Source organism: Zophobas morio, unplaced genomic scaffold, assembly GCF_036711695.1.
Source record: "Zophobas morio isolate AGI-343-1 ecotype UQ-CSIRO unplaced genomic scaffold, CSIRO_AGI_Zmor_V1 ptg000024l, whole genome shotgun sequence".
In the NCBI taxonomy this organism is placed as follows: Eukaryota; Metazoa; Arthropoda; class Insecta; order Coleoptera; family Tenebrionidae; genus Zophobas; species Zophobas morio.
This window is the reverse complement of record NW_026972129.1, coordinates 554,027-573,619: the sequence shown is the minus strand read 5'-3', so window position 1 is coordinate 573,619 and position 19,593 is coordinate 554,027. Positions and strand designations below refer to the sequence as shown.

Sequence of the window (19,593 nt, the reverse complement as noted above, 5' to 3'; positions counted from 1 at the left end):
AAACGTTAGCTCGTAGCTCGAACTCGACATCCTATCCCGGCGCGCGTCGTATACGTGTTCTATATTACGAAATGAAAGGATGGGGCGATGATTTTGGGAAAAAGATTGATTTTTTCCCGTGAATCCGTGGTAGTGACCTTCTGTTGCTTTTCACCGCTTTGGCTATTTTCCACATCAATTGGTCCTCGATGTTAAAAGGTTGGAGTGTTTGTTTCTACTGTTCGTTCCTGAGATCGAAAAGTGCTTTCCGGACTTTGCATTGGAGGCGGTTTGCTACAACCTGGTCGACTCGTTCTCTGGATCGACGTGCGGTCGTCTCGGTCTATTCTTTTCCCTGATAAAGTTCACGATACGCTGTGGTAACGCGGGCCGTTTGAACGTCTGCTGAGAACGTCGAATTGAGGCTGCATCGATGGAAGCTCGGATACGATTCTCGTGGTAATAGGTCGGCTCCTCTGTTCGCGTTGTTCTGCTTGCTGTGCCAGTCCGAGTGTTTGGTGTTAAATTCTCCAGCTGCGATGAGGGCCTCGTCGAAGTTAGTAAGGTCTGCGATGTCGACAATCTGAAGCGTGTCGGTGGTGTTTTTAACATGCAATTAGGCGCAGAGGCCTTCTTGGAGTTTCAGCAGTCACCGCCGTAGCTTCTAAAAATCTGGAACATAAGCAGAGTGTTTGATCTCATTTCTTAAGTAGATGGCGGTTCCTCCTGCTAATTTATCTCGGCGGTTCGTTCAGTGCATCGTGAATCCTGGTATCTTGGGATCTCTGTATTGCGGCTGAAGCCAGGTTTCGGGGATGAAAACAACGCCCAGCTCATGGGCAGTTATAAACTCCTCGAGCTAACCTGACTTGACCTGCGTTTTTAAAATTGAAATAACTTCATGTTGTAAGTTGATTTACTTAGTGATTTATTTAATTAATGAAAACTGAATTACCAAGTATAATTCATAAGATTAAAGCAGCAATTTTTTCCATGTTCTCTAATTAGAAAGATTGATTGTTTTGTGTGACAACTAGGACACCCTTTCCCTACTTTAACAGTTCACACATACCTTTATTCTATTTTTTAGGTGTTAACTTTAAAAAAAAATAGTAATTCGCAAAATATGATCTTCTAATTTTAGAGGAATCTGTATTTGTTCGTCTGTACTTTAGGGGCGAGGGAAGTTGTATCTAAATAATTTTATACTTTTTTTCATTTAATATAACCTAATATATTAATTTAGTTCCAGCAAGAATCGTTTCATTTGGTGTTACCGTTGTGAGAGCTTGGAAGACTTCAGTAGCGCTTGGATGTGAAGCGGTGGGTGCTCCAAAACGAGAATGGTTACATGGTGAGGTAATTCTTAGAAGTGGATCTAGTCCAAATCAGCAAATCTTGAATACCGGTGAATTAATAATCTCAAATTTACAACCTAATGATATGAGTAACTACACATGTCAAGTCGACAACAATCAGGGTTCCGACAGAATAACATACAAATTAATAGTACAGGTGCCCCCAAGTGCACCCTTGCTACATGTGACAAGTGCTACAAGTATAAGCATACTATTGAACTGGAAAATAGAAAATGATGGTGGGGCACCAATCACTGGTTTTACATTAAATTACAGAAAAGAACATGGTAACTTGGATGAAGTTCATTTGTCAAGGCATTCAATAAGCTATGAATTGAAGGTTGGTACATTATAATTACTGTAAACACAAAACATTGTAGAACAAAATACGTTACCTAAGTTACTAGACGTAACACGCGGCATGTTTTTACAAACGTAGAGTCTGACAATCATGGCAGACGAGAAAATGGAGAGATCAAAGGTTTACTATTCAGAGTTTCCATTACTAAAATTAGGTATGTGTGCCAAAACATGTTGAATTTAAAAGAAAGATATTTATTTGAATCTCTAGAGATGAGCAAGATATTTATTTGAATCTCTAGCGATGAGCAAGATTTAAGTTTGTTGTTCTCTCTCTTTCTCTCGGCCTCTATTTGATAAATGAAGTTGGAAAATCGTAGCTACACATTCATTCTTTGACAAATAAATATCTTCAAATGCTATTCAAAAATGTTTGTATGTGTTGATTAACAACACATTGTGTCCATACAAGTAAAGCCTCGCCCTTAAATCTAAAACATTGGCGTTTACAAATTTTCGGTATCACAGTTTATGCTGTAGAAGTAAATTAAATCGTATTTTTCATAATACCTAACGGTTAAATAGGCATACGATTACTATTTTCTATACCGTGAAGTCAGCTATAACATTCACGGCCGTTAATAATTTATTTACGATGTAAACTGGTTATATAGAACTTTACTTGCGAGCACAATATCTAAAGTTCAATAACGGGCGAACTTTGTACAATGTTTTATGGTACACTGAATTCCATTAATGGTACACTAAATTTCATCAAAATTCTTGCATTTTTTGGAGTAATGCACCTTAATCTGTTCAATTGCAATAGCAGTTGAAAATGTCTGACGAATGTTAGCATGACAATGTAAAAATTTGTGACGTACAAAAAAACGTTTTAATGCTGTTGGTTGTGTTTTTGTTCGAATTACCGGAAAATGGATCTGTCCGGTGAAATAAAGCAAGTAGCAGAAGAAGCGAAGAGTCTTGTCGGTTTTAAATACCTACATATTATGATGTTATCATGGTAATGATGAATATTGTTAAATCGTTAAAAAATGTGACAGCCCGGTAAAATTTTTTATCGGTTCCAGGATGTGAAAAGGTCCTTAACATTCACAAAAGTTGATTTGTAATGCACCTTATAACTTTATTTGTAATATAAGATGACAAATTGTTATTGTAATATTTTTACAATACAAGAAAAGAAATTAATTGATAAAGCTTTGTTATCAAAATTATAAGTATTTAATAGCAATATACAAAAACAAACTACTTACTAACTCTACTTTCCATAATAGGAATTATTTCCCCATTAACTGCAATATTAATAAACTTACAAGGTGTTAAAAATACGCCACAAGAACATTTTGATGAACTATTTCTGCACAATTATTAATTTGGTGGCAGTGTTGGAAGTCATTATAACATTTTTCATGTTACTTTCGACTTGGTTCACTTTTCAGATAAAATAGCTCCAGTCGTTTTACTCACTTTAGAAATGATTAATGATAACAGTTACACCGTTGCTGATATATTTGCCGATTCCTTTGCCAAAGTGTTTACTGTGGAACCTCTTTCTGGGATGCCTAATTTATCTAGCGTTTGTAATTCGAATAGTATCACTGATATAAAATTCTCTGCGGACTCGGTGTCAGATAAGCTCAGAAAGTTGAAAGTTACTAAATCTCCAGGTCCTGATCTTATTTCCTCCTGCGTTTTAAAGAACTGTGCAGCCTCTCTTTCCACTCCGCTTTCTATTCTAATGGCGCAATCATTCATGCAATCTAGACTTCCCTCCGACTGGAAAACCGCGTTTGTCAAACCAATTTACAAGAACAAGTGATAAGTTTGACAGGCCAGTGAGTTTGACATCGCTCGTGGTCAAGGTCATGGAATCCATTATCTATGACCATTTAGTCTCCATTATCTATACCCATTTAGTCAAGTTTTTTATAAATTATAATCTAATTCCACCTGAACAGCATTGCTTCTTACCTGGGAAATCTGTCCAATCTAATCTTTTGTGCTGTTTGTCGGACTGGACTAGGGATATCGACCTGGGTCGCCCCGTCGATATTTTATATCTCGATTTTTCAAAAGCTTTTGACAAGGTTCCGAAACGCACGCTTCTTCACAAATTACAAAATCTTGGTATACGAGGAAACCTTGGGTGGATAGATTCTTTCCTGAGCGATAGAACATTTCGAGTCAAAGTCGGTGATGGCCTTAGTAGATCTGTCGATTTTGTGAGTGGGGTGCCCCAGGGCTCGGTGCTTGGCCCGCTACTCTTTGTCGCTTAGACTGCCGATATCGCAGATGACATCAAGCTTTACAGCAGTAGTGCGAATTATAGGGATTTAGAACGAGATCTTCGAGCAATATATGACTGGACTCATGATTGGTTGTTACCTCTGAATTTAGACAAGTGTATAGTCCTACACCTTGGGAATAATAACCCCAAACACGTTTATTTCGTTGACAACTTACTTTTTTCATGTACAGATTCGCACGTTGATTTGGGTGTTGTTGTCACCTACAATTTGTCATGGACTGAGCACGTCCAGCGAGTTGCGAGCAAAGCAAATAAAATGCTCTTCTGAGTAAAACATTTTCCAAAGCTAGTCCATTAGTCTTTTCTAAACTTTTCAAAACATATATGTGGCCTTTGCTAGAGTTTGCTAATGGTGTCGGCATAAATCGGCCTCCTTACTGCGAACGGCTTAGACTAATGCATCTCTGCCCTCTTTCAGACAGGCGCAAACGAGGGGATCTAATCATTACTTATCAGGACTTGACTAATAGTCTTACCCCCTTTCCGCAATGAGGCATCTCTTCCCTCTCAATACCTCAGGCCGCACCAGAGGGCATCCTCTAAAGTTGCGTAAGTTGAAATTTTGCACTTTAGCTCGCCAAAAATTTTTAACGAATAGGGTGTTTGACAGTTGGAACGCGTTACACAAGGATATAGTGCTAGCTTCATCTATTGTAAGTTTTATATCGAAATATGATACATATTGTGCGACAAAAAATCTCTAAGTTATACTGAAGATAAACCCACTACTCAATTTGTTGCGGGCATAACAGGCATAGCATCTGCCCGATGGATTCCTTAATAATAATAATAAAATAATAAAAATTATTAATAGCTATTAATAATTTTCAACTCGAAATCCGACGAACACCTATTACTGCAGTCTCCGAAGAGGTCGATGGAGCAAGTGGCATCACCTCGGGAAACACTACCACAAGGACAATTAACAACGTATTAGTCTCTAATGTTTCTCAGACAAATCAGCCTCAGACCATTAGAAGACGAGAAGAACCGAAAAAGCGTAAAAAATGGTCTCTAGACATGAATTTACATATTATGCGCTTATATTATAAAATTACAAACAATGAAACTGATGTAAGTAATTATCGTACAGCTCTACACGAAGCCTTCAGCCGTGAGTACCCAAATTTTCCAGTTACCATTCAAAATTTAGCAGATCAACGTAGAGCTATAGTTAAAAATAACTACATACCTCAACTTACTCTAGAACAATTAAAAAATGAACTTTCTAAAACCATTAATCCACTTCCTGAAGATATCAAGAACACAGTACCAAATACATTACTGACTGACACATCTGTCACCAATTTGTCAAAAACAACATCTCAAAATAAGATCCCAATTATACCACAAAATAGTAATAGTAGTATATTAAATACACCAGAGACACGAACTGACAGATTTACTAAAGATTTATTAAACAAAACACCTCAAAATAAGATCACAACCGTAACACAAATTACCAACACATTAACTGACAAATCACTTAACAATTCATCAAGAACAATCCAAAACCAAATTAACACCACAGATAATCTACAAAACACGTACTACAACACAGAAGACACATTAATCAAAACTGTCAACAAAAATTTTAAATTTCACATTAATTTCCAAAATGAAATTGAAGACCAATTTAAATTAACTTTCGAAACATGTTCTAAATTAAAACCAAATGATAGACAATCACTTCCCCGCCAGTGTTATTCTAAAAAGTTTCTGGCAATTGTAGAAATAATGAACTCCTTCATTTTACCAAAATATCTCACAAACTCGATCTCTTTTGAAAAACTTCATACAATTATCTACTGTGCAGCTTTAACTTGTATTCAAATTAACACATGTAAAGATAACATAATCAATACAAACAACAATCGCATACCCTCCACCCCTCATTGGGAAACACGGTTAAATTATAAAATTAATAACATTAGAAAACAACTGGGTCAAATAACACAGTACCTTAGAGGAGTTAAAACACCACACATCATGACATGTATGCATTCGATACTGACCAACAATAATTTTCATCAAACTGATTACGATGAGTACAACACAACACTATCCGAAATTAAAGATACACTATTACAAAAGCTTTCCTTATATAGCAAAAGACTTAAAAGATACAAACAATCACATCTCAGAAAAATTCATAACACTAAATTTTTAAACAACGAAAAACTATTCTATCAACATTTAACTAATTCAAGCAAAACTCAATTATCCGGTGAACTACCAAGTTCACAAGATGTAACAACATTTTGGTCAAAACTTTGGTCTCAAGAATTTGAATTTAACCAATCTGCCAAATGGATTCCTCATATATATAATAAACTATCCACAGTTACACCAATGAATGATCATCAGATAACACTTGCGGAATTAATAAATACCATCAATAAGACACACAACTGGAAATCACCAGGACCAGACAAAATCCATAATTTTTGGATAAAAAAATTAAATTGTGTACATATTCATTTACTACATCACTTAAATCAGTTCCTTCTTGACCCATCATCTTTTCCAACATTCTTATGTCATGGTGTAACATACTTAAAACCTAAAGATAACGACACAAAAAATCCATCAAAATACAGACCTATCACATGTTTACCGACAATCTATAAAATATTAACCTCATGCATTACACAAAAAATATATCAACACTGTTTTAACTCTGACATCATTAATGAAGAACAGAAAGGATGTATTAAAGGATCCTTTGGCTGCAAAGAGCAATTAATCATAGATTCCATCATCTGTGAACAAGCTAGAAAAGAAAACCGAAACATATATACTGCTTTTATTGATTATAAGAAAGCTTACGATTCTGTCCCTCATTCCTGGCTATGCAAAATTCTGGAATTATACAAGATTGATACTAAAATCTGCACTTTTCTCAAATGTTCCATGGAATTTTGGAAGACCACCCTTCAAATAACCTTAAATGAACAAACAATTCAATCAGACCCAATAATGATCCGAAGAGGAATTTTTCAAGGCGATTCTCTTAGCCCGTTATGGTTCTGCTTAGCAATAAATCCCCTCTCCGATATCCTGAACAGCTGCAATTATGGGTTCAATATAAGAATTAACAAACAAAGAGAAAACAGAATAAGTCACTTGCTGTATATGGATGACATAAAAATATATGCAAGTACACAAAATCAGTTAACAAACCTATTAAATCTGACTGAACAATTTTCCGGTGATATTGGTATGTCCTTTGGTATTGAGAAATGTAAGACCCAAGCAATCAGAAAAGGCGTGTTTCACCAAGTACCACATATAACACAGAATAAGGAAATAATTGAAGCCCAAGAACGAAACGATACATACAAATATCTGGGTTTCTGTCAATCCTCCCACATCAATCATACCAAAACGAAAACACAGTTGAAAGATCAATACGTAGCGAGATTAAAATTAATATTGAAGACACAGTTAAATGGAAAAAATTTAATGAAAGCAGTAAATACATTCTGCGTTCCACTGCTAACATATTCTTTTGGAGTCATTAAATGGTCCAAAACTGATCTTGAAAATTTAAACATCGCAACAAGGAAAATCTTCACACAGTATAGAAGGCATCACCCAAAATCGTCGATTGAAAGATTCTCATTACCAAGACAGAATGGAGGAAGGGGTTTCCAGAACTTAGAAAACTTATATCAGAGACAAATTTCAGATTTGAAGAAGTATTTCTTGAAACGAGCGGAAAGAAATGAAATGTTTCACACCATCACAAGAGCAGATTTGAACCACACACCCTTAAATCTGTCGAACACCGAAGAAATCCACACCCCACACACAATAGATAAAATAATAAGTGGGCTAAAACAAAAACAACTACATGGAAAATTCTACAAAGACTTAGAAGAAAATCATGTCAATAAGAAGATGTCATTGATTTGGTTAAAAAAATCAAGTTTGTATGCCGAAACAGAAGGATTTGTGTTTGCTATTCAAGACCAAGTAATCAATACCAAGAATTATAGAAAATACATCATCAAAGATCCGAACATAAAAAACGACTGCTGTCGCCTATGCAAAGCAAAACCTGAAACGATCCAGCACATAATCTCTTCTTGCAGCATCCTAGCACAAACTGATTACAAAGCTAGACATGACAACGCAGCCAAAATCATTCACAAAGAATTAGCAACACTTATGAACTTAATCGTTACATTCCGTCTCCATTCCTTGAAAATAACAAATACAAATTATACTGGGATCGCACAATACTTACAGACTTAAACATTACAGCTAACAGACCAGACATCATACTTATCAAAAAACACACGAACGAAGCCATTCTTATTGACATTGCTATTCCTAACACAAACAACATTATTCAAACATACGACACCAAGATTTCAAAATATCTACAATTATCGATAGAAATGAAATCCATGTTGAATCTTAAAAAAATTTCAATTCTACCCCTAGTTATCTCTAATGTAGGTGTAGTTCCAAATAGCTTAGTTGAGAATTTAAAGTCTTTGCATTTGAATGATTCAATAATTGTCAAAATTCAAAAAGCTGTTTTGTTAGGAACATGTCATATTGTTCGTAAGTTTCTTGAACAGTCTGATCATGTCAGTCAGATTAGATTAGCACCAGTAGGTCAGAGTAGTGTAGGTCACTTTTCATGTGATGCGCGGATAAATGGTCGGTAGTTACGCTGGACTTTTGGGGATGGGGTGAGATTAGAGAATAATAGCAGACTAATTTGTATGCTGTAATTCTAGAATCTCGAAAGTTGTTCTGTTAATCTAATCAATGCATATCATTACTTGGTCTTAGTACCCGTAATGATAGAAGTCTTGCCTGAATGCCGGTCATTTCCGGGTCAGTGGTGGGTCTTATTAACATACCTAGGATGTAAAGGGTGCCATAACCGCCTTAGCCGTCTTAAATGGACGGCTGCGGCGGTTATGGCACCCTTTACATCCGTGGTGAGTTCAAGATTTTATCGGTTTCTGTCGAGGAGGGTAAAATAAGAACGGAGGGATAGTACGGTCGAAAAATGTGGCACCGACCTTCCGAAATCTAGACACCGTTTATGACGGTGTTTGGAATACGCGCTCGGCTAAACCACGCCCCCAGTTTCGAGAGAATCGCTAAACAGTGGCGGGCAAAGTTACTCAAGTTATACATTTATTACTTACTTATGAAAACTAAGTCTGTCTTTCACAGATTGTTTACTTCCATTCCACGACTTACAAAGTTTGCAGTTCACCATGTTGAATTTATTAAAAACAAAACAGCTTACAGTAGAAAGATATACAGCACGTGATGGTACAAAATAACTGAGATGTACGCCCATGGAGTACGATGGGCTTTTCTCGAGGTTTGTAGCCAGCTCCCACATGCGCACAGTCGACTGACGTAAACGGTGTTTGCGGTAGTTGATTTTGGGCCAAAACCGTACCATTGAAAGCATACAACATGCTCCCTCCGTTCTTATTCCACCCTCCTCGGTTTCTGTCCATGTTAAATCCAATAATCCAAAAATTAATTAAAAAATGAATAAATTTGGTTGATCACGTTTGCATGATACATTTCGGTGTTGATGAGGTCGTGGATTTCTATCGATAAAACCGTCGTCTTCGTTGATTCACTATTAAAGTCTCTCCAATCCCTTAAATGTGACATGTGAGGGCGCATACGTCGGGAGGGAAAGGAATCTGTAATGTCGGCTAAATGCTGTCGTGGTCTGACTTTTTGACACAATTTGACATCATGTATTTCAGTTTTTACTTGAAAAAGAGGCAAAATTTCGGTACCGGCACCAAAGTCACAACGCCATGGGCGTGGATGGTCTGCAAAGGGATATGCAGTAGGAAAGTTTTTCTTTGAGGTGTTTACATTGTTATCGGAATGTGTCTCAGGAATTATGAAGCTGCATTCTGGATCACGTTTAGTACTTGCTGGGGAGCTTGAAGAAGTAGGTAGTGGTGACTTGGAACCATGGAGGAACAAAGTAGGAACAGAGCCGGGTTTAAGTCTTTTATTTGCATAATAACAACTTCTCTCAAAGTGTTTACCACAAATGTATAAATTATTTGCAATATTATCACCTGAAATGGTTTTAATGGCTATACATTCCCTTAGGTAAAAGACTCATGTGGGGGTACCTACTTGTAGCATTAAAAACCTTTTTGCACCACAACCTTTTGTTCACAGTGTTTGAAGGGAATCTGTGCATTATTTTGTGGTCTCTAGGATCCTTGATTACCTCACAAGCAGGCACAGAGCAATATTTTTTGGACATTTTGATAATATCAATTCAAGCACAAACTGTTTTGGCGCGTAACAAAACGGATTAATTACAGATTCCTGTAACTCCCGAAGGGAGTGACATCTTTTGATATTTTCCCTTTTGACAAGTCGGACGATTGTAATCAATTGGAGAGACTTTAATAGTGAATCAACGAAGACGACGGATAAAACAACTGCACAAACGAGAGGATTTTTATTCTATCATCCATCTTGTTTTTGCATACATACATTCATTGACTTACAAAAAAAGGTATCTGTATTATCGACTTGACATGTAAACACATAAACATAAAAATAGATGTTTCAATTCTCTACACCCCCCCTTGAACATAATTTTTATGTTTTGACGAGTTCAAGTTTTCCTCTGTGGAGACTGTGACTTTGTCTTAGTCAAGACATCAGCGATCATCTTCGTCGTCGGAACGTGATCTATCCTTATGTCGTTTTTTTCGATATGTTCTTTTATAAAATGGTGTCTTATGTCGATGTGCTTCGTTCGCTGACTGTATGTGCTCATCGTGAGGCTGATGGCGCTCCTGTTATCACAAAAGAGCATTGCGGGTTTTTCTACAATTTCTGGTGCGAGATCTTTTGCCAATTCTCGTAACCATAAAGCTTCTTGGCAACTAGATGACAACGCCATATACTCAGCTTCTGTTGTAGATAGCGCGACCGTAGACTGTTTCTTACTATACCAGGAGATTGGTGCATTCTGTATAGTAAAAAATATCCCTGATACGGAATGTCTATCGTTCGTGTCGTTGGCCCAATCTGCGTCGCTGAATCCGACTAGTGAATCTTCGCCGTGTTTACTAAATTGCAGCTTTAAGTCCATAGTACCTTTGATATATCTAAATATTCGCTTGACGGCGGACCAGTGTGCTTTACCTGCGTTATTGCAGTAACGGCTGACAACTCCTGTTGCAAAAGCGATATCGGGCCTTGTTCCCTGACAAACATATAGTAAACTTCCAACAGCTTCTTTATACGGAACTTTCTTCATTTTTTCAATTTCTTCTTGTTCTGTTGGTGACTGTTCTTTACTCAGTTTCTGGTTGACATCCATCGGTGTTGATACTGGCTTGCAGTCTGACATGTTGAATTTTTCCAAAGTTTCTTGGATATATTTCTCTTGGTCAATCCATAATTTCCCTGCTTGAATATTCCTTGTGATTTTCATTCCTAAACAGCATTTTGCTTCTCCTAAGTCTTTTGTTTTGAATGAATCGTTTATACTTGTTTTTGTAGACGCCATTAGTAATTCGTTACTTGCCAAAATTAAGAGGTCATCAACGTAGACTCCAATGATGACAGTTTCTTCGTCATTTCTTTTAAAGTAAATGCATTGATCAGCTTTACTTTGCGTGAAATTTAATTCGTGCAAAACTTTATTAAGTCGTTGATTCCATGCTCTTCCGCTTTGTTTCAATCCATACATGGATTTTTTTAGTCTGCATACTTTAGACCTTTTATTTTTAGCTTCCAAACCTTCAGGTTGGTAAACGTAAATTTCTTCTTGTAGTTCACCGTGTAAATATGCTGTGGTAACATCAACGTCGTGCATAAGTAAATCATGTTTAGCTGCTAAACTAAACAGGAATCTGACAGAATTATACCTGATCACTGGTGAAAATGTTTCTGTGTAATCTAGACCTTCTGTTTGTGCACAGCCTCTCACTACTAGGCGGGCTTTATAGCGTTCTACATCTCTCTGCATTAGTCTTTTTCTTATAGACCCACTTTGTGTTCAAAATTTTTTTGTCTGGAGGTGGGTCGACTAGAACCCAAGTTTTATTTTCCATCAGAGCTTCATATTCCTGCTCCATTGATTCCCTCCATAAACTTCTTTCTCTACTTGTTAGGGCTTCTTCAACTGATTGTGGATCTGTTGTATTTTGATTCATCGTTAGGTAAGAAATAAAATCTTCCCTGATAATTGGCTTTGGACGTCTCTCACTTCGACGAACTTGACCATTTTCTTCATCTGCACTGGAGTATTCGCTTTCTGGTGAATAATCTGGATCTTTGCGGTCATCTGCTTCGGCTCTTCCAATTTCTGAGTGTTCTTGACTGGTGTTTTTCACCAATTCTTCGCCGTTCTCGCTTGTATTCGAACTCACTGTTACTGTTCTTGATTTATCATGTCGCTTTTCACTTTCTTCTGTATCTAGAGTAACCTAGGAATTTTCACTAGAGTTGATTTCTTTTTCAATTGTCTGCTCTATGATTACTACATCTCTGCTCTTTACTATTTTGTATGTTTTGGGATCAATAAGTCTGTATCCCTTGATATCTTCAAAATATCCTACAAAAATATACTCTTTAGATTTTGGGTCCCATTTCCGTCTCAATTCTTTTGGCACATAAGCTAGTGCCTTACATCCAAAGACTCTAAGATGGCGTAAGTCAGGTTTTATTCCACTCCACATTTCTTCAGGAGTTAAAGGAACCGCTCGTGTTGGGGACCTGTTAATCAGGTAGCTTGCAGTAGCTACAGTTTCTGCCCAATATTCTGTGGGGAGCTCTGCTTCAATGAGCATACTTCTTGCCTTTTCTACAATAGTCCTGTTCATTCGCTCTGCGATGCCGTTTTGTTGTGGATTATATGGGACTGTTAAATTGTGTTTTATGCCTGCTTTTCGCAATAAGTCTTGAAGATTTTTATTAACATACTCTGTTCCATTATCTGACCTAAGTTTCTTTATTCTCTTGCCAGTTTCATTTTCTACCATCGCTTTAAACTATTTGAAAGTTTCTGTTACTTGGTCTTTGCTTTCTAGAAAATAGATAAAAACCTTCCTTGAATAGTCATCTACAAGTGTGAGCAAATATCGGGCTCCACCGATCGATTTTGTTTCCATAGGACCGCATATGTCTGAGTGTATCAGCTCTAATACGCTATGAGTGCGGTTATTGCTTCGTTTGAATGGTTGCTTGTGATGTTTTCCCTTTACACAGGTCACACAAGGTTGGGCACTGCATTCTTTGAAATCAAGCCCTGTGGCTAGGCCATTCTTTAATTTTTGCATTCCCTTTCAATTTAAATGACCAAGACGCCTATGCCATAACTCTCCATGTCCAAAGTAGGTTCACAGCAATTTTTGGTACATACGCTACGTCTTTCTCAAGTACTTCTTCAGTTTTTTCGCTTTTTACTGCAACTCTTACATTTCCCACGGCTACGGCTTCCGCTTCCATCTTGGAATTATCTGAGGCGCTGATTTCTATATTTCTGCACTCTTTTGGATTTTCCAACCAATCTGAGTTTGGTGTCATGTGGCATGAAGCGCACGAGTCAACGTACCATGCACCCGTATATTGCTGGTTGCTGGCTGCAAAAGCAAAGAATGAGCTTTCTGCTTTGTTTTTGGACGTACCTTTCCCGTTATTCCATTCTCTCGTTTTTTCTCTCTCGATGCCTTTGTTGGATTTCCTGTTCTTACTGTTGCAGTTGCTGGCATAATGTCCAAACTTGTTGCATGCATAACAACGAACCTTGTCGCGATCAGTTCTCCTGTTTGAAAGTAGGGCTGCTGCATTGTGGGAGCTACTTCCAGCTGAACTATTCTGAATATCTTGCAGTAGTTTCGTTTTAATTGAATCGGCTGTGATTGCTGTTCCTGAATTCTCTATGCCCATGATCATCGGTTTGTACTCTTCAGGCAATCCAGCAAGCAGGAGTGTTCCTACCCATTCATCAGGAATTTTGAAACCGATACCATCCAGTTTCTGGGCGGTTGTGATGATTCGATTTACATACTCATCTACCGAACTGCAGCTATTCAATTGTGTTGTCACAAGAGTTCTGAGAAGACCAACTTTTCTTGTCAAACCATTGTCTTCGAAAGCCCTTTGCAACTTATCCCAAGTTTCTTTGGCTGTCGTGGTTTCCTGGATATGTACGTAATTTATCGGGTCAACTGTGAGGATGATCTTCGACTTTGCCTTAATGTCTTTCTTTGCATCTTGTGTGTAGGCTTCAATTCCTTGTATACAGCCCCAAAGGTCCTCGTGTTCAAGATACGCTTGCATCTCAAACTTCCATGTGTTGTAGTTTTCCCTACCTTTCAGTTTTTCGATAACTGGGGTGTAATTCTGTGCAATCTTGACAAAAAAAACTCCGCGCTCTCGGGACACTTTTGTCAGGGCTATGAAAGTCTCAGCTGATTCCATAAGAAATACATGGGGAGCTTACGGAACGACATAAAGAGGTCACTAGCGTTCTAAAGGTGCTCCGACCTTGAAGAACATAGTTTCTTTTTCATTTTAAGGTTTTCGGTGAACGTTTTGTCTGGTTTTGTCAACAAGAAATGTCATATTATTTACGGAATCATACGGGATGTTGGGTTATGGGGTTAAAAACAAACGTAAAATTATTGTAACAAAGTAATAGATACTTACGACACAGTCTTACGATACGAGGTAATCAAGAGGAAAGTCTTTGCAGGGGTGGTGGAATGGTATTTTTGTATGGTTCGTTTTTTAGCCGCAAACCAGTTAACGAATACAGTGCATAAATTGGGAAAAACTCACAAAATATATTACCCACTACCGGAGTATAAACTGCAAAATGTTCAGGTGGCATCATTAAATCGCCAAACATCACATCTTCATTGAAAACTTTAAAATGTCACACAATTAAAACAGGATATACCACTTCGTAAGAATGTGCAAAGTTCACACAAACTTCGCAGAAGTGGTGATGTAAGAATTTTCGTATTAATGAATATCCACAAACATACCATAAACAGTTGTGTTCTTTCAAGGTGAGTTTCCGGTAACTCACATCACTTAATGATTGTTGAAGAGGCCGCAATACAGGGAAGATGTGTCGTAGAAGTTTGTTTAAAAGAACACCTTAGCAAATTTTTCATTTCAAATAAAATAGTGTTTCACAGTTGGTTCTTGCACTTGTATCGAAATAATCTGTAGTAAATAGTTTCCGAAACGTTCTTTGGAATTCTATTGGTGTGGGATTTATACAATTCCCAAATTGACGCCTCACAGAGCCAAACAAATATGTCAAACAATACTGATTTAGTTGCAGCAACCTTTTAGTGAAAATTGTAAACAAATTGTATTCTGTGAAAACTATTAAAAATAATAAGCAAAATGTTTATGTTCCTGAAGTTGTTTTTTATTTTTTTGTGAGTGATTTAAAAATATTAAGAGTGAATTAAAAATTTTGCAATTCACTTGTGGATAACAACTTATTTGTCAGACTTGTTAAGGTTTTAATAAACGCAGTTTAAAACGTCAAAATTGAATAAAAATGCTTTGCTTGAATATATTAATAATTTATAACAAAGAAAAAAATGACCAATGTCACTAGTACATGCCAACCATTTTTATTTTTGTGTACAATTATTAGTGTTATATGAATCACATACGAATGCTACGAAATATTTGAATCTTCGTGTTTCCCGGGAACGGGCTCCCAAGGTCACACCCGTTCCGCAAATATTGCTGAAGTTTCGTTACTGATCTACTGTGCTTTTGTCCTGCTCTATGCAGCTGGGCTAATAACCTGATGAGGTCGTGGATTTCTATCGATAAAACAACTGCACAAACGAGAGGATTTTTATTCTATCATCCATCTTGTTTTTAGATACATACATTCCAAGGTTAGTTAATAGAGAACAGGTTACCACATAAACGAGTATGTGGGCAAAATCGCTTACGGGGGAGGAGAGGTGTCAGCCCCATGTGAGGTCAAAATGAGGTTGGTATTACTTGGGAATTTTTAGTAACTTGTAATTTTGAGTTGGTGTGACCCATAGAAATAATATTATATGGAAGTAACTTAGAGAGAGACGCGCGTTGTCAACACAGTGGGACAGAGATAGGGCTCTCTGGGTGGCAAAATATTAACGCGAAACTGCAGAGCACAGTGTTTCTAGAGGTTTCTTTCGTGATGTCGCATGGTGTTTGAAGGTGTATTTTTGCAAATTTACGTTTTTTAAGCTCAAGTTACCTTATTTAAATGTCTACGGTCTTCTTAAGTTGTATTTTATCGGACTATTTGTTAAACATCGTGAAATCGTGTTGTGCGTATAATTGCATAGAACGTGTAAAGAAAACAATCCTGTTTCATTTCATAGGTAGTAATCACATACACAGACGAAGGATTTCGTAAATAATTTAAAAATTTTGTTAGATTCCCTAAACATTCCGAGTTACGAAAAAACTGATTATTGCTACAAAAAGAGGGAATTTTATATCTATTGATTATTGTTTTAGTTATTTGTACGTGGATTTAGAAAATAGATTTAGTAGAAAATTCCACACAATTTACTATGTTTAATTTAATTAGGCACCCTGTCACTTTTATCGAAAGTTTAATTACTTTTATCCTAAAAATTTCAGAATTACCAATGAACATACACTACAAGATTAGTTAACTTGTAGAAGATTATTGTACTAACTGAATTCGTAATATATTGCAGAATCTGTATACGTATCATTTTATTAAAAGATATCTCCACCACTTAACATGATTTTTGTTGTTTCACATTACACATTATTTTAATGTAAACTGTAAAAACATAGTTTTCATTAACAGACGTTTGTTATACTTAATTGATTGTTTCAACAAATTCGTAAGAAAACGTATTAATTCCCGTTCAAATGAAGCGTTTCTTGCCACCCAGCACGTGATACATGATCAGCCGTCCTTTCCCCACTGATGCATAACGGCTCTAGCTATTTCTTTCTTATGTTGATTACACTCGCTCGCGTATGGAAACGTATACAAGGCTCCATCCACTCCTTTATTAGATCAATGGTGTGACCAATCAGCTGATGCCTTTAATCTGTACGAACTGTACCGCTAATTCTGACGTTTGGTGTTAGTACTGCCACTCGTGTAACCCTATTTTGCCTGTTTTGATATATTACTAGAAAGGAAAAAGTAAACCAGTAAATGCAGATTTTCAGATTTTTTTGCATAAAAAAAAATCAGTTAATAGTGTCGCATTTGTTATTTTCAAGTTCTACTGGCAGCAAAACATTTTTCTTGGGGTTTATTAAATTTTCGCGCCATTTGAGAGCCCCTTGTGACGTATCAATATGGCATCCCAATGTGGCAACCTTATCTAGTAAATGACTTTGCATACATTCATTGACTAACAAAAAAAAGGTATCTGTATTATCGACTTGACATTTAAACACAAAACCATAAACATAAAAATAGATATTTCAATTCTCTACAGGTGTCATAGTTACATTTTGTTGTTTATTCAAAAAAATGTTGTGAACAGAAGTAGAAAAATGATGGATTTGGGCAACGCATTTTCCGAAAATGTCAAAAATGCAGCCAGTCAAGCATTAAACAGTTTAAATAAAACCGGTAAAGGTAGTTCCATTTATGGGTTTTCACATTTCAGTAAGGTAATATATTACTCTACCGATTTTACATACAGGATACAGTTATGGCTTTCCTACCAGCAAACTTTTATACATGTAAACAGGCATTTAATAGACAGAAACCGGTAAAATTTATGAAAATATGTTTTTGTTGATAGAAACACTACATAGCAACCAACTTACATAACGACTTTGATTTATAAAAAAACACTGAATAATTGTAACAAGTAAATCCATAAAATTGGAAGCTGATCATCTGGAACCATTAAACTATTGAATAGACCATGAATGTTTTGGGCCATAACAGCTTTAGATGTGTTAAAATTCCCGCTCTATGAGCTCGGATTTCAACTTGACATCCGCGGCAGGCATTTCTAATTTGCAGAGCACAGTTTATCTTGCAGACTGGGGGTTAAAAATGCTCCAATCAAGTAAAACTCAACATTTGCTTATTTCCCAATGCGAAGATTGTTGATACAAAATATCAACCCGTTTGGAGAAACCGTTAAAAACTACCCCCAAAACAACCTTGCAGACTGGTGCTTAAAAATACTCTAATCAAGCCAAATTTGACATTCGCTAGTTTTTCAATACGGGGGTTATTGATGCAAAATTTCAGCCTATTCGGAGAATAGGGATTAAAAATACACGAATCAAGTCAAAACTCGACATTTGCTAATTTATCAAAACGAGGATTGTTGATACAAAATTTCAATACATTCGTAGAAATCCTTAAAAGAAACAGACTAGGGATTAAAACAGCCCGGCTATCCAGCGATGGCCTTAAAAGCTCGGACTACCTAACGAATCACTCCAAAAAATTATTTTATTATTTAATTTAATTTAGTTTTTTAATCTATTTTTTTATTATTTTATTGTTAATTATTATTAATTAATCTATTAATATTTAAATTTAAATTTACAAAATATATAAATTACGAATATAGGAGTATTTGTTATAGATACGTGAATTGCGATAATTTGAGTTTATGTTTATCGCTGTTAGATAATAATTAGTTGCTACTATGTAAGAATGCATAAGTTCGGCATTTTTTCGTCCATTCTCTCATTTTGGGGTGTGTTTTTACACGTTATTTTTGCTGTTAACTTGGTTCATTCAATACATAGTATATGCCGGTTTTGAGTTCTTTGAGGTATCTATTATTAAACTTTCATCATCAGTCAAAAAATACAAAGTGGTGTCCAGAAGAGAAAATTTAAAATTCAGATGAAATAAAATCTTAGACATTTTAAAGAAAATTAGAGACATTTTTAATTTCTGAGAAACCTAACGTAAAGAAAACGTTTTGAGAGAAAGTTTAAATTAATAAATAGGAAGCTCAAACTTAATTTTATTTGAATTTCAAAAAGAACCCAGAAAAGTGCTAATTTCTTAATTAATTATTATTAATGGGAAAACAGATAAAGATCCGTTATATTCAATACGACGCAAAATTTTCTTCATAGGTCTTACAGCCTTTGGATGGTGTCCACATCCATTTCTCTAATTTTCTGGTAGATTGTGTTTATTAATTGTTCTTCTAAATTGGCTTCCCAGCCGTTGTAAATCTTTCTACCTAGTATTGCCCAAATGTTCTTTTCGATTGTTCGCACTGGGGGCACTATGGGGGGATTATCTTTTCTTAGGTACAAAATTTATATTATTTCTTTCTAACCAATCCCTGGACATTCTATTATAATGGCAGCTTGCCAAATCTGGCCAAAATATTACATCGTTGTTATTATGGTGTTCTTATATATTGTTATGCATTGACAGCGTCACCACTAATACGGCCAATGAATGGTGCTGAAGCGCCACCCGGAGATATAGCCCATCAAACCAAAATTTTATGTTCAAACTTTGCCTTCGACTTAAATTTTATTTGAAGTTTCTTCTATATTGTTTGTATAAAATCCATCGTTACCTTCCATCAAGGTAATATGAATAGGCAAACGTAAAATATTTTTCAT

The 19,593-nt window shown here is 36.2% G+C and overlaps 1 protein-coding gene across 8 annotated transcripts in view; it reads left to right on the top strand.

Annotated features, from left to right (window-relative positions):
* Positions 1–19,593, top strand: part of Dscam2 (Down syndrome cell adhesion molecule 2) — a 956,598-nt gene that overhangs the window by 561,328 nt on the left and 375,677 nt on the right. For 6 of the 8 annotated variants that reach the window (XM_064064644.1, XM_064064646.1, XM_064064643.1 and 3 more), the window contains one exon: positions 1,226–1,677. In XM_064064644.1, coding sequence (XP_063920714.1) covers positions 1,226–1,677 — 452 coding nt within the window. Of the gene's footprint in view, positions 1–1,225; positions 1,678–4,387; positions 4,460–19,593 lie in introns of those variants that run through there. The other 2 variants (XM_064064648.1, XM_064064647.1) reach the window with 2 other exon arrangements.